A 14218-nucleotide genomic window follows, 5' to 3' on the forward strand; every position below is an offset into this window, starting at 1 on the left:
GTCCAGTGGTCTGTGGAATCCACCCGGAGATTGAGGACCGGACAAGGGGGTAAAGCTAAAGCCACCGCACTGTTTATTCAGAAAGTCAAAGGCGATGGGACTTACTGACCGTCGGATCGGATGTATGTTGGAGATAGTGGGGGAGCTGGGAATAATTTGCCTAGATCAGGTTGAATATTTTTATCCTATCAGATTTTTTGTGTCGTGGGACCCCAAATCAGACTGGTCGTGACTTGGCTCTCTGTGTAGTGGATGCTAGTGTTATCCCGGAATATCTACACTATCTTTATGGCATTATTATGATTCCATGTTTTTTTTTTTTTTTTTTTTTTTTCTAAAATAAATAAGAATTCAACTCAAACATTAGCTTGCTTTTAATTAATTTCTTGCTTCTTTATTTTTTTGTCTAATTAATTAATTTCTTGCTCACCATGGCCACTTTGTTAACAACAAAGGCTTTCCGAACTAGTTATAATAAAAAAATAAGAATATAAAGCGTATCCTTTTACCAATTCGAATCAACTCACAATTAGTTTTGTTGGATTTTGATTGGCCTATTTGGGGACTGCCTAAATCAAAATAAACTGTTTATGTTAAACTTTACTTTTTAATATACTAGTCATTATCATGCTTCATGCCACACATCGATATCAAACATTTAATGGCCAAAATTAAAATTCATACTCCATTCGAAGTCACATCATATCATAATCGGCTCTGACTTTTGTGTGGTCTAGGGCATAAATTAAAATGAGGTCCTTCTCCTTTGTATACAAGCAATGTTTAACAAGAAATAAAGAAAAAAAATTCTACAAATATTGCAGAGTTTTGATTAATCTAGCTTTGCTTTCCGAAACTTATTGCACAGAGGATGATACAATGCAAATCTACAAAGAAAAAATTATAGTTAAACCATGCAATTCATAATATATATATATCTTTTATCACACCTTAGCTTCAATTAAATACATAAAAGGTTATACATGCCCTTTTTCTTTTTCTTTTTCTTTTTGGTCAACAAAGCTTCATTAGGCACCCGCAAAAGGCCAACAAAACAAGAAAAACATGGCACCTAAGAAAACTAATGAATTTTTAACCTTTAATCCCTGGAATTTCAAAGAATTAGCACTAATTCTTATTTTGGATTATTAAGTTTTGGACACCTAAAAATATATAGAGAATATATATTTTTTTAGGCCCATGAATAACTGCATCATATATGGTAACAAGTCGGCCTTGCATCATATATCTCTCAAAATTTCTCATTCTTCAATGGTATGAAATTCCCTTCAATATCTTCAATGGCTTTTAAAATAAAAAAATTTATTTATTTTAGAATTAAAAAAGATAATGGGTAGTTGTGTTCCATAAAAATATGATCCATTATCTGATTTTTCTTTTAATTTTAATTTTTTTTCATATGAAAAAGCGTGAATTTACCATATTATCCTCATTTAATTAATAATTTTAATTCTTAATGTTTGCATTAATCAATGGCATTTTCTGATATTTTGAATGTTTCACCATTTCTTTTGCTTTATATATGTAGATAGATTATGAGAGAATTTAAAATATTTTCTTAATGGCTTATCAAATGAAATAATAGAACTAAACCAAAGCAAACCAGTCACTAATTTGAGGCCAAATCGAACCAATTCTTATTGTGATGTACATTGATTTAGTGTGCGGTTGAGAACTTTAACCTAAACCAAATCCAACATCATCCACCCTTGACTCTGACTCTGACTCAATTTTAATCAATTCTTCATGCATATGGAATGTTTTCTATTATTGGAGCATCAAACAAGGCCCGTTCACCCTAAACCCTAATCACTTGACCACTGTCAGCCAGGCTTTGATCCATGGATTATCATTGGGCGGCATGTCTATGCTCTAGATTGGCCCAAAATCTTTATCTAAAGGGACTTGAAGTTCCAAGTCTTGAAATCCAAGTTTCTTGGCCAAATGTTTTGGCACTTGGCCTAAAGAGGAGTTTCACCTGAAGGTCTTGATGTATGTTCTTTTTTTTCTTTTTCTTTTTTCATTGAAATTGAGGGGGGATTTGAACGCAGGACATCGGTTATATGGATAACTATTTTTTTTTAATGGAGGTTTGAATCTGCAACCCCTAAGTATGCCAATCAATATCTTTTTTTACTGTACTAGATTCCGTTGACACATAGGTAACTACTCTCATGCTAAAGAAAATAGGAGAATCACTTCATTCTATATAATTTTTTTACTTGCAAGTAGGCAAAGTATTTCACACATGTTAACATATTTTGTTCTCTTGTGCGGAATTTCAACCCAATGATTTAAGCCCCAAATTATCCCTCCACGTAGTCTTATTCACCTTTATAATAATTCTGCCTCACACACCCATACCCCACCAAAAACACTCAAGTTGCCAATTCTAAAAGACCCAATCTCTCTCTCTCTCTCTCTCTCTCTCTCTCTCTCTATATATATATATATATATATTTCGTTGGCATCCTTAATTGCATCCAAAACAAGCTTAGCAATATCATCAAATACCTCAAAAAAAAATAATTAGGTCCAATATCTCTAGAGTTCCTTCATATATTGAACTGCATCAAAAAAAGAAAAAGAAGAAAAAACATAACAATGAATGAGAAGAAAGCCAACCAAAGGTTGGTGGGGTGTTGGAATTAATCCTGTGACGGTTCCTAGTTTACTTTCCAGTTGAAATGGAACTTTAAGATGACAATCGAGTTTGATGCAAACTATACACATTATTTATTTATTATTATTATATGTACTCTCAAAGGCTATTTGGTGATGTATCTTTACCATGAGACAGAAACCAACCAAATATTACATGCCCCACCCCAACCCACTTTTTCAAAATTCCCTGCATATAGATCATGCTCTCATTACACATAGTAGTCATAGAATTGAATTAAGTTCAATTTTCAGGTGACCAACAAAGTCCATTAATACTGCAACTCTGCAGACCCACACAAATATCAAATTGAGTTTCCCTTTTTACCTCAAGAAAAAGATGTGTGTTTTATGAAAAGGGTATACAATTTCCACATTCTCGTTGAACGGACAGAAAGGAATAAAATGAGACAAAAAGTGCAAACGGATAGAACGAGAGTGGGAAAATCGCTACCCTTTACTTTGCTTTGTGAGTGAAGAATAAGATTGATCTTGCATATTTTGTACATGATATATATATATATATATATATATATTCGTGTTCCCTACAGGTGCTGCTCACTTTAATTTCTTACCATAGACTTATTCATAATGATGGTACAGTTTTTCATCCATTTGGGATCCACATGCATTTAGTAGCATTATAAATACGTATGCTTGGACCACTGCTAACATAATAGATGTGATCATTTCAACTTTCATGACCTACATACATCTTTAAACTTTGGAGGACATCAAAATGTATATATAGGATGATACTAAGTAGGAGGAGGTAGCTGGGTGGGCTTAGTGGGCCAGTAGGGTAGGCCAGCAGCTACCCTACTGCTGGAGGGCATCCCCTCGTATGTTCATATATGTTTACCTGAATTTGTCACCCTATTTATGTTCCTCGTGTGTATATATGAGGACATAATTAATTGGGTTTTTAATTATATTGGTTCCTGAATTGAATTTTTTTTAGACAATTACATCATTTAATTCGACAAGTAGTTGCAATTAGGTTCTACTTCACTTTCAATTAATTTAGTCATTTATTAGAAGGATAATTCAGACTTTTGACAACACAAACCTCATTTTCCATCTGTCTTTAGATGATTTTTCATATTGCAGACCCTTTTTTTTAATTACCTTTATCTCTCTATTTTCATTTACTCCACATGCTTCCAGATCTGTAGAAGCCTTCTTCCATAGTTCCACCTGTGTTTTTTCTTCGCCATAAAAAATACACATAACATGAATACGTTTGTTGTATTGGGGAGGTAGATTTTTACTGGGTCTTGGATATGACTGAAAGAGATGATTTTAATGAGACTTCCAGAATCTAGATGCAGGTCAAATATACTAGTTTAGTTGCTCATTGAGAGAGAGAGAGGGAGAGAGAGAGAGAGAGAGAGAGAGAGAGAGAAAAGCAAGGGGATTATTCAAGATTGGATTTTTTTTGGGCGGTGTGGGTGTTCTTTTCTATTCAGTAGAGAAAGTAAAAAGCCAAAAAAAGTAAAGAAGGTTAGTCCAAAAAAGCAAAAGCCACTGAGGATGAAGATCAACAGCAAGAGGAGCAGCCAAGGATAAAAGAAGAAGGAACATCATCAGCTTCTATAATTTTGAGGGTTTGGGAGGTGAGAGATTTTTTTATTTTTTATTTTCTAAATTTTATAATATTTTACTAACATTTTAATTATTATATTAATATTTTAATGGACGATTTTAGCCCTCAAATTTACAGTCAAATTCACAATATTGCAACTATTTGTCGAGTTAAAGAATGTAATTAACTCCAAAAAAAAAAAAATATATTACGGGACTCAATTGAAACAGTAAGAAGTAGTTCAAAAACCTCTACAATTAAAAACCCTAATTAATTTGTTACCTTTAATGCAGCAAATTAATTAATTTTGCACCATTCCACCAATTAATCACAGCCGTCAAAAATTAAATTGGGTTCGCTAGCTTCAATATGTAAGAGCACTTCCAGCGGTTAGCTGTGGCCTGGGCAGGAGGGGGCCTAAGCCCCAGGCAGAGGTTCTAGCGGGCAAATGTAGCCCAAACAGCTAGTGGGCTCTACAAGCTTGGGCAGGCATAAAGGCAAAAATAGCCTGGGTTGTTGCCTAGGTTTGTTGATGTCAGTGATGACGTAAGCAACGAAAAAATAATAAAACAAAAACAAAAAACAAAAAATTTCAAAATTTTTTTAAAAAAATACTTAGTCATATTCTTCACTTCCAACACCAAAACTCTATACAAATTCCTCTCCTCATATCTCATGTGGATAGTTGTTGCCCTTGGATTGCCATGGCAATGGGTGGAAACACCATAAGCCTTTTGCAAGGGCTGCCACTATTCACATAAATAGTAACAGCCCTTGCCTTGCGCTTGCCTTTTACCATGGCAAATGGATGGAAGTGCTTTTAAATATTAGTTGTAAGACATGGATGGAGAAAAAAAAGGAAAAGTTATATATTAACCCCTCTATTTTGGGCATTGATTTTGCAGACCCATAATCTTAGGTTCAAACCTCAATAATACCTTAACAGTGTGTATGAGACAACTTTCTCTCTAATATCGCTTGTATTAAAAAAAGCACTTAAGTAAACTTGCGAAGAGTACAAATCCAATAATGTGATTTGGTACACTTTGATTAAATGAAAGACATATATATGCTTGTATGTATCGGAGCAGTGATATTGTTTTTGTTGGGTTGTTAGCCTTCAACTAATACAGTAGAGGAAGAACTGTGTATATAAAGTCGAGTAGTTGGAATAAAGAAAGAAACTAAAAGCATGGCCTTATTCGAGAATCGAGATGAGGATCACAGGTTGGCAGATAGTGCTATATATTATTAATTTTGCTCGCCTACGCATATAAAATTGATGCTGTAAAAAGGTACGTAAAAAGATATCAAAATAGATACACTACTCATGCATGACATACAAAAGTACTGCTACTACAGATAATTAATTATAATTAATTATGTATTAACGTGCATAACCACATAATTAATTAAACATGAATAAATGAGAGGGAGGGAGAGCTATGAGCTTAGCTAGATAGCTAGGGGCCATGCCATATGTAATGAAGAGGAAAGCGACTTAACAGCCTGAGAGTTGCTGAGAGGCCCAAACGGTTTCTCAGAAGGCAGGGTGGGGGAGGGAGAGAAAGAGAGAGAGAGAACAGTATTATTATTAGTAGGTATATATAGTAGATAGGTAGAGTATTAGAGTGGGGTTAAAACTTTACTTTGTAGAAGGAGAAAGAGAACTAAAGAGAAAAAAAGGAAAGGAATGGTGGCTGGGTTCTGATATTCAGCACAGCAATATGCTGCTGCTGCTGCTGCTTCTGCTGCTGCTTGAAAGTTGATGCTTCTGCTGCTGTATGCTGCTGTAGGTGTGGTGCCGGCAAGTTTATAAATGCAGCCCCACTTGGGTTTTACATTTCTAAAAGGAATTATTTGGGTAATCTCGCCTTCCATTCACTTGAGAGCCTCTTTGGTTTGATTCGTTTGTGTCCCCCTTGCCTTGCATAGGGTCCCACTTTTGCCCCATACATGGTGTCTCCCATTAAGCAATTATATATGTGTTGTTTTATTCAATAGCATCCTCTAGGTCTCCTCCTAGCCCTACTGATCGACTCTTGGGTTGGGCATGATCTTTGATCAATATTTCAGTACCCATTTTCTTCATCATCATCATCATCATTATGTGGAATACATATATATATATATATATATATATATATATATATATATGGATGCATAATATAGTGGTGATATTCTTTTTCAAATAAAATAAATAAACACTATCTAGTTTAGAATCCATATGTTATTATAGTTAATTAGCTTGAGAAATACTCAAGACTTCTTCTAATATGAATGAGATTTTGGATATAATTGCACTCTCAAATGCCAACAATTTACAGAAACTATTCATATTTGTGTGTTGTGGTGGAAAAACTTCGTGTCCTCATAAGATTAGGAAAGGAAAGGTATAGAGATCAACGAGGTAATTCAGTGGTGCTTTGAGGAATTTTTCTATTTGAGGGTGTGATGAAGAAGATAACGACTTTCCCGTAGGAAGAGTTAGATGTGCCTATTTCATGTATTTTTATCAAACATTCTACCCCCAATTCTTAAGGAACAAAACAGAAAATGATAAGGTTGAAGACCTAAAACTCCTTATTAATAAACCTTAGAGGTCAATTGAATCATTACCAATGAATAGACCGGTCAGTGGTGATGTTTCTTAATGAGTCCCCAAAAGGGAACCATATATAAAACGATAGAAATGTATCATGAGTTCCTTGATTATGTAGGAGGCCCTAACTTGATTGGGCATCTTGATTAATTCCAGATCATAGGATGTAATGTTTATACGAGCAGAAGAATTGGGAGAGGAAGAAAATCAAACACAATACTTTAGGTGCATGAGTAATAGCTTAAATACTAAATTTTTAGAAAATGTAACGATCCTTGTTGACGGGGATATTGTTAATTATGCTAAATCTAAATCATTTGAGAGCGGCATGATTGGAATAAAACCAAGTGGTCTTCTCATGATCGAGAGTCGAATTTTACCCACAACATTAATTTTAGCTGGTAATTATAAATTGTGATGGCGTGTAGATACAAAAATTATGAAANGAAAAAGAAGGTTAATTACATGGGTTAAGAGGTTTTCAAGGCTGAACAACATACAGAAGCCACAATAATGATGGAGGAGGATTGTCCTCAGTGTGAGGACCGAGGGGGGAGTGGGGGGACAAAATGCCAGCACCGGAATTATGATGGAGGAAGGTAACCGCCAACTGTATATGTAAGGCAGTCAGAGTACCTTACTGTATATATACATACATATATATGGTGCATTTCTGGTTTCGTTTGGTCGATCTGTAGCTAGAGAGAGAGAGAGGGAGAGAGAGGGAGGGAGGCATGTAATGTTGCTGCATGCATGTGGTCCTAAAAACCCTAGGCCTTCTGAAAGGCCCTCAACCTAGCTAAAGCAGGAAAGCTTAGCTATATATATCAGTAGATGATGTAGTGTACAGTAAAGATAGAAAAGTTATATGCATACCCAGTTGTACCCTAATTAATAATTATCACTGTAATTAGAAAAAGTCCAAAAGATGCATGCACAGTAATGGTAAATAGTGCAATAAGAAGAGAGCAGCAGCAGGAACAACTAGCTACATCTAAAAGCATCACGGCATATATAAGATAAGAGGTGCACTTATATATATGAATAAATGAAAAGAAGAGAAGCAGAGAGGTCCCCAACTCCAATAGCCTTCTCGTAGCCTTTAGCTTTAAAGAGAGAGAAAAATGAGAGAGAGAGAAAATGAGATGAGAGAGAGAGGACCAACCATCCCTACCCTCTTCTTCTCTCTGGGCGGGCTAGCTTTGATGAAACTTGTGACATTTCCTCAGAAATTCTCGGTAAAAGTTAATTACCACCACCTGTTTCTATGTAAACAAAACAACTTTAATCATCGGATATTTTGAAAGAAAAATTCTTGTGCTGCGATCTACAATGCACATGCTATAGGTTAGCTAGTCCTTCATCCATAACTTCCATAAATATATATATGCTTGTACTTGTACTTTGTTTTTATTTTTGAAAAAAAGAGAATATTAGCATATGAATAAAATTATTTATCTCTATTCTAAGAATATATAATATTTTTTTTAGTAAATCTCGAAGGTACGTACGAGAGAAATTTTATTGATCATCAATAGAAATATGATAACACTTAAGCGTTCTAATCAACCATGAATATTCGATTGGTTTTCTTTCTTTCCAAATTCATCACACTAGAAATGGGATTTTTATGTATCACATTTAAAATATTGAACCGACAACATTCATATAGAATAGTGTCTAATAGAAATTACAAAGAAGTCGATTCTAACTTTGCATCTTCATAACACATGTCAAACTTCTCCTTTACTTCAAATCAGGGAACACGCTCAAACTTTATAACATACAAATTAAGATGGGTATGACTAAATTAATTTCAACGGTCTAAGAAGTAAGAAGTGGGGCTGGTGATTATAAATGTGAGTTGGAAGGTGAAGTAAGAAATTTGAAAAATCGAGTTCAAGGTCAACAAAGTATATATATATATATATATATATATATATATATATATATGTGGTACCCCCAAAAGTTTTGTCCAAGCCATAATGTCGAAGATAAAACTGGACCACAAAAATCAAATATGGGCACGTACCTTCATATAGTTCCCGATGTAAATTGGGTATATGGTTATATAGAAATTCTCTTAGGCGGATATTCAGACGTTATTATAGTGCAAACATCATATATTTTGTATTATTCCTCCTTGCTTTCATACATGTTTATAATAGTATCCGCATGATAATAACGTACGGACATCCAAATAAGAGAATAAATGTATGGTTATATATGTATTTGTAGATTTAATTAGTTCCCTATCTAATTGTGTTTTTATTGCTATTAATTAGTAGATGAGGACGGATGCGACCTCCCTCAGTTGGTTTGGGTGGCATAGCCCGTTGCAGAAGTCCCCCCTTTTTTTGATCCATTTCTTTAGTATTTAGGGAGCCAAAGCTTTACTTTACTAATAAAAGCTCTATTTGCCTATGCCATTCTATGAGTCTCTTCTTTTATGCGTATGGCATCGCCACTTCCGTTGGCAGCATCCACTATTAAAAAAACTTTTCCTCCGCTTGCTTCTGCTGGAAAAAATTTGGCAAATTATATCATCAAAACAGAAGAAGGTATTTCGATTCTTTTGGTGATCAGGCGACACCCGAATTTGAACTGGGGAAAAAGGATTTGCATTTTAATTTGAAAATTAAAAAGAATATACTAGCTAAGCTAGCTAGCTAGGAATTGCTTAATATCACAAAAGTATATATATGTATATGTTTTTGTCTTGGAAAAGTTTGAACATATGTCACAAATATTCAAGCGATATTGTACCTGCTTCCAAACCAACAAATTGCTAGCTATGAGTCTAATTTGACTTAAGCAGCCATTAAGTCATTTATATTAAGAGCGTCTAAATTGAGTATGCCGCGTTTTTCCTTCAAATACGAGCGATGATAATATACTAAACTTACACACACTATACGAATACTAGAATTCAAACGTATGACTCTTCATGAGAGAGCCATGCTCCAAACCACTACACTAGTGAGTCCTTCACAAGAATAAAATTATGTGTAGTATATTTACTGATCTATCACATTCCAGTTATGTACAAGTCATGAAGCATTTAGTACGCAATTAGGAGACTATCCCTATCCGACCACATGGTGTAAGTTTTGGAGGCGCATGCAATGCAAGTGTGGTGTGGCTGATCATCCCCTGGGGGCTTGGCTAGCTAATGAAGCTTTTTTCCCACCGGGTGGCAGGACCAGCACACAATCAATGACACCAAAAGTCAAAAACCCAAACCTAACTTTCTAGCTATATATACACAAACGTGTCCTCTCTACTTGTACAAGTGGCCTGTAGCAACAGTAGAAATACCGCTAATAATTAATAGCTCTTTATAATTATTAATATTGCCAAGTTCATCACATGAGCTCTTCTCTGGTTCTGGGTCTTTTAGCTTGCAGTATAGAAGATACAACATATACACACACACACATATATATATATATAAAGAGAGAGAGAGAGAGAAAGAGTTTGCACCCAAAAAATTATTGAACAAAAGGACAAGCTCACATGACCCAAAACCTCATCCTTTCATGGGCCCCTACGTATAAAATTTCTTCTTCTTCTTTCTATCTCTCTCTCTCTCTCTCTCCCTCTCTCCCAGTAGTCTTTCTTCTGAAGAAGAAAAATGGTAGACGGAATTTGATGTTTGCTTTCCCTCTCTCTCTTGTAACTGCTAAATACTTGTAAGGAAGCTTCAAGGAAGGTAATTAGCTACTCAATTAGTGTTTGGCCAATACATCCATCTCTCTCGCTCTCTCTCTCTCTCTCTCTCTCTCTCTCTCTCTCTACATGCTATAGCTTTGCTATCCTGGTCAACATAAATACCAAGAAGTAGAACCTGACCTTGTTAAGCCGTCCATGGCTAATCTTGTCACGTTTAGGGTTTGAGTTTTCTGTCCTGGTCAAGGAAGGCACCGACCCTTTTTTACAGTCTGCTGCTCAGACTGAGACCTCTCTCTCCTCCCTTTTGGGTCTTTACGGCCTCAGCTAGAGATCTGAGAAGTACTTAAAAGATAACAATTTTCAGAAGGGTATTTGCAGGTGAAGAAAAATGCTTGCAATAATGATTTTTTAATTTTTTTTGTATATATTTTCTCATTGATAATTTGACTAGTAATTAGTTTTGTTTGTTTAGTAAACAGGCAGTAGGGTTTGGATTGAGATAAGATCATGATCCACTGTGAATTTATCTGAGAGAGGCTGATCATCAAATTGGAGAGGTTCAAGTCCATCTCATTCAAATTAATTTCAACTCATCATATCATCAACAATCATGGAGTTTGTGCAACGAGATCAAAAAGGGTATTCAGATAAGGAAGATCAAGATCAAGAAGATCAAGAGGAAGAGGATATAATTTCCAGTAAGTTCTCTTCTTCATCTCATAATTATAACAACAGCAATTATGGGTCATCACCAAAGTACAAAGCCACTTTTGTTCCTCCTCCTCTTCCTCATCATCATCATCAGTACCAGCAGCAAAAGCCATGGGCTGTTCATAATCATGGGTCTCCAGAAGCCATCAACTTCATGGACCTATCACTAAACCATGAGCAAGCAGCAGCTGATGGAGCCAATAATAACAACAATTGGCCTCCAAACTCTGAAAGAGAGCACATGTTTGACAAAGTTGTCACGCCAAGTGATGTGGGAAAACTCAACCGGCTAGTCATACCCAAGCAACATGCCGAGAGATACTTCCCGCTTGACTCTACAGCCAACGACAAGGGCCTCCTCTTGAACTTCCAAGACCGGACCGGGAAGCCGTGGCGGTTTAGGTACTCCTACTGGAACAGCAGCCAGAGCTATGTGATGACCAAAGGGTGGAGCCGTTTTGTGAAGGAGAAGAAGCTGGATGCCGGTGACATTGTGTCGTTTGAGCGCGGGGTTGGGGACTCAGGTAAGGACAGCTTGTACATTGACTGGAGGCGCCGCCCTCCCCCTCCTCCTCCTCCGCCACATCATCACCACCATGGACAGTTTGGTAATTGCAATGACAGATGTGGTGGAGGTGGAGGCAGGCTATACTCCCTGCTTCAGCGGCCGCCTCCATCCATGATGTCCATGCCTCTTAGACACCATGACTATTTTCATCCAAGCAACAATGTTCATCATCCGTACCATCATCATCACCACCAGATCATGAACCATCAATATTTGCAGCATCAGATTCATCATCAATTGCAAGTGGAGAGGGATCAAGTGGTTCATCATCATCATCAGTATCCGATGGTGATTGATTCTGTGCCGTTTGTTCAACATGGGAAGATGAGTTCCAGTGGAGCTAGCGCTGGTGCCTCTACCGGTAAGCGGCTTAGGCTATTCGGTGTGAACATGGAGTGTTCTCCAAACATTGAAGAAGATCAAACAGATGAACATCAATACCAGATACTGCCTTCAACAGCAATACCATATAATCATCTTCCTTCCTCTTCGCTTGCTGCTCCTCTTGAATTAAGGCTGCCCAATACTATTGGTGCCAACCAAATACCACTGCCCAATACAGGTGCAGCAGATCAGTACCTCTCAAAGAAAGGGAAATCTACTTCCTTGTCGTTTTATTTGGATTCCTAGCTAGGCTATCTATATCTAGCTTAGCTAGCAGAGTTGATGATTTGCTGCCAAGGAAAATATATATGAACAGATTATAAGTCATGGTGGGTTCACTCTCTTCTCTTCAACTAAGGCTACCCAAATGATGCCCCTACTGCTCACATGGTGTAGCTGCAGTCTGCAGAGGGCCTTTCAAAGAAAGGGAAAATCTACTTTCCTTGTCGTTTTATTTGGAATATATATATATATATATATCCGAAGCTATAGGCTAGCAGAGTTCATTTCCTGTGAATTGGCACAATATATTTTACAAACGAAGTGAACAAGCATTTTCTTACAGCATTGATTGTACTAGTAGTCAATTTGCAGTTCGATCGAATTGATTGGAGTACCTGCATTTCCTTTTGCCTTACATCTATATTATTAACTCCAACTTAGCTTGATCATCACTACTCCACATCTAAGACTGGAGGCTGATAATTTTTTGGATGATTATAAAGTCTTCGATCCGCTTCGAAGATTGTACATTTACTTGGTTGTGAAAAAGAACATAAAGAGTACGGTTGAAGTTCAAGTTCGAAAGGCAAAATCTTTCATCAATTTTATTACAAAACAAGATAACTCTTGCTTATACTGTTCCATATATAGCACACTACTGCGGCATATGCTTGATATGAATAATTTAAAAGTTGTTTCGTATGATCTGGCGTATAAAATGTCTCTAGTTTTTTTACTTGCTTGCAGCAGCTGCAGCTCAATTAGGCACACCCTTTACAGGTAAGGCGCAGAAAGCTCAGCGATGTAAAAAGGTATATATATCTATCTGTCTGTGTTCATAGTCCACATTCTTTTAGCTTCATTGAAATTTCTAATAACATTATGGTCAAGTAGTTAGTTACCCTACTTTTTACCTTGGTAATTCATATGTTTTTTCTCTTTAGCATGCAGCCAGTTTTGACTTTGTCTTTGATACTGCAATAGATTTTAGGTGTAAATTATAACACACCCCTCAGTAATCCCCTTCTCATTCCTAGATTGTAATTCTTAACACTTCTTAATCATATATTATATGTTAGTTGTGATGCCGAAACAGAAGTAGCAATTAATATGAATGAACAAAGAAAAACTAAGGCAGCTCGTGCTTTATGAATTTGTACTATATATAGACTTTTTTGATTAACATAGAAGGATATTGACAATGCATGCACTTTTGAATTTGTCAAATCTAACTACTAATTGATTACGTCTCCTGCACTTTCACATGTTAATTAGCAGCTGTCATTTACTGATTATTTAAAAACTTGCTGTATCTTTTCGTTTCATAGAACCATGGAGATGAATTAATGTAGTAAAAGAATAGTTGCTGAGTAAAAACTGCCACAGGATCAAACTATTAAGTAAATGTAAATGCATGGGAAGCCGCATACATGGGCTTAACTAAGTTGGCTAGAGCGGATGTGCTCCCCACTCTGTATCCAAGTTCGAATCTCCCTTCCCGTATAGTTTAGATTAGATTAAAATAGATTATCGCTTGTATAAAAAATAAAAGGCATGGGAAGGGTAAATATAAACTTCTATACTCTGAAAGAGTACTAGTACTGTCAGTCAGGGGCCTGTAATCAACAGAATTACTGTTTATCAGTAACCACAGATAGTACTGCTCTTTAACAATGATTTTCCTGGAAATGAGTTCTTAATCAAATATTCACTTCACTAGTTAACAGGAAATTGGAACATTAACCAAGGGATGATAGCATGTGGTAGTTCAATGTTTGACATAAATGTGCCT

The 14218-nt window shown here is 36.1% G+C and overlaps 1 protein-coding gene across 2 annotated transcripts; it reads left to right on the plus strand.

Moving 5' to 3' along the window:
• Positions 1-10231: 10231 nt before the first annotated feature.
• Positions 10232-12875, plus strand: LOC117619966 (B3 domain-containing transcription factor NGA1-like). Of its 2 annotated transcripts, XM_034350042.1 has the most exons (3): positions 10232-10581; positions 10760-10919; positions 11014-12875. In XM_034350042.1, exon 3 carries the CDS (start codon positions 11152-11154, stop codon positions 12448-12450), a length of 1299 nt encoding a protein of 432 aa, XP_034205933.1. In that variant the 5' UTR covers positions 10232-10581; positions 10760-10919; positions 11014-11151; the 3' UTR covers positions 12451-12875. The 2 variants fall into 2 exon arrangements, with proteins under 2 accessions (XP_034205933.1, XP_034205932.1); XM_034350041.1 differs by having other exon boundaries at positions 10232-10919; positions 11021-12875.
• Positions 12876-14218: the final 1343 nt, after the last annotated feature.

The sequence above is a fragment of the Prunus dulcis genome, chromosome 2, assembly GCF_902201215.1.
Source record: "Prunus dulcis chromosome 2, ALMONDv2, whole genome shotgun sequence".
In the NCBI taxonomy this organism is placed as follows: domain Eukaryota; kingdom Viridiplantae; phylum Streptophyta; class Magnoliopsida; order Rosales; family Rosaceae; genus Prunus; species Prunus dulcis.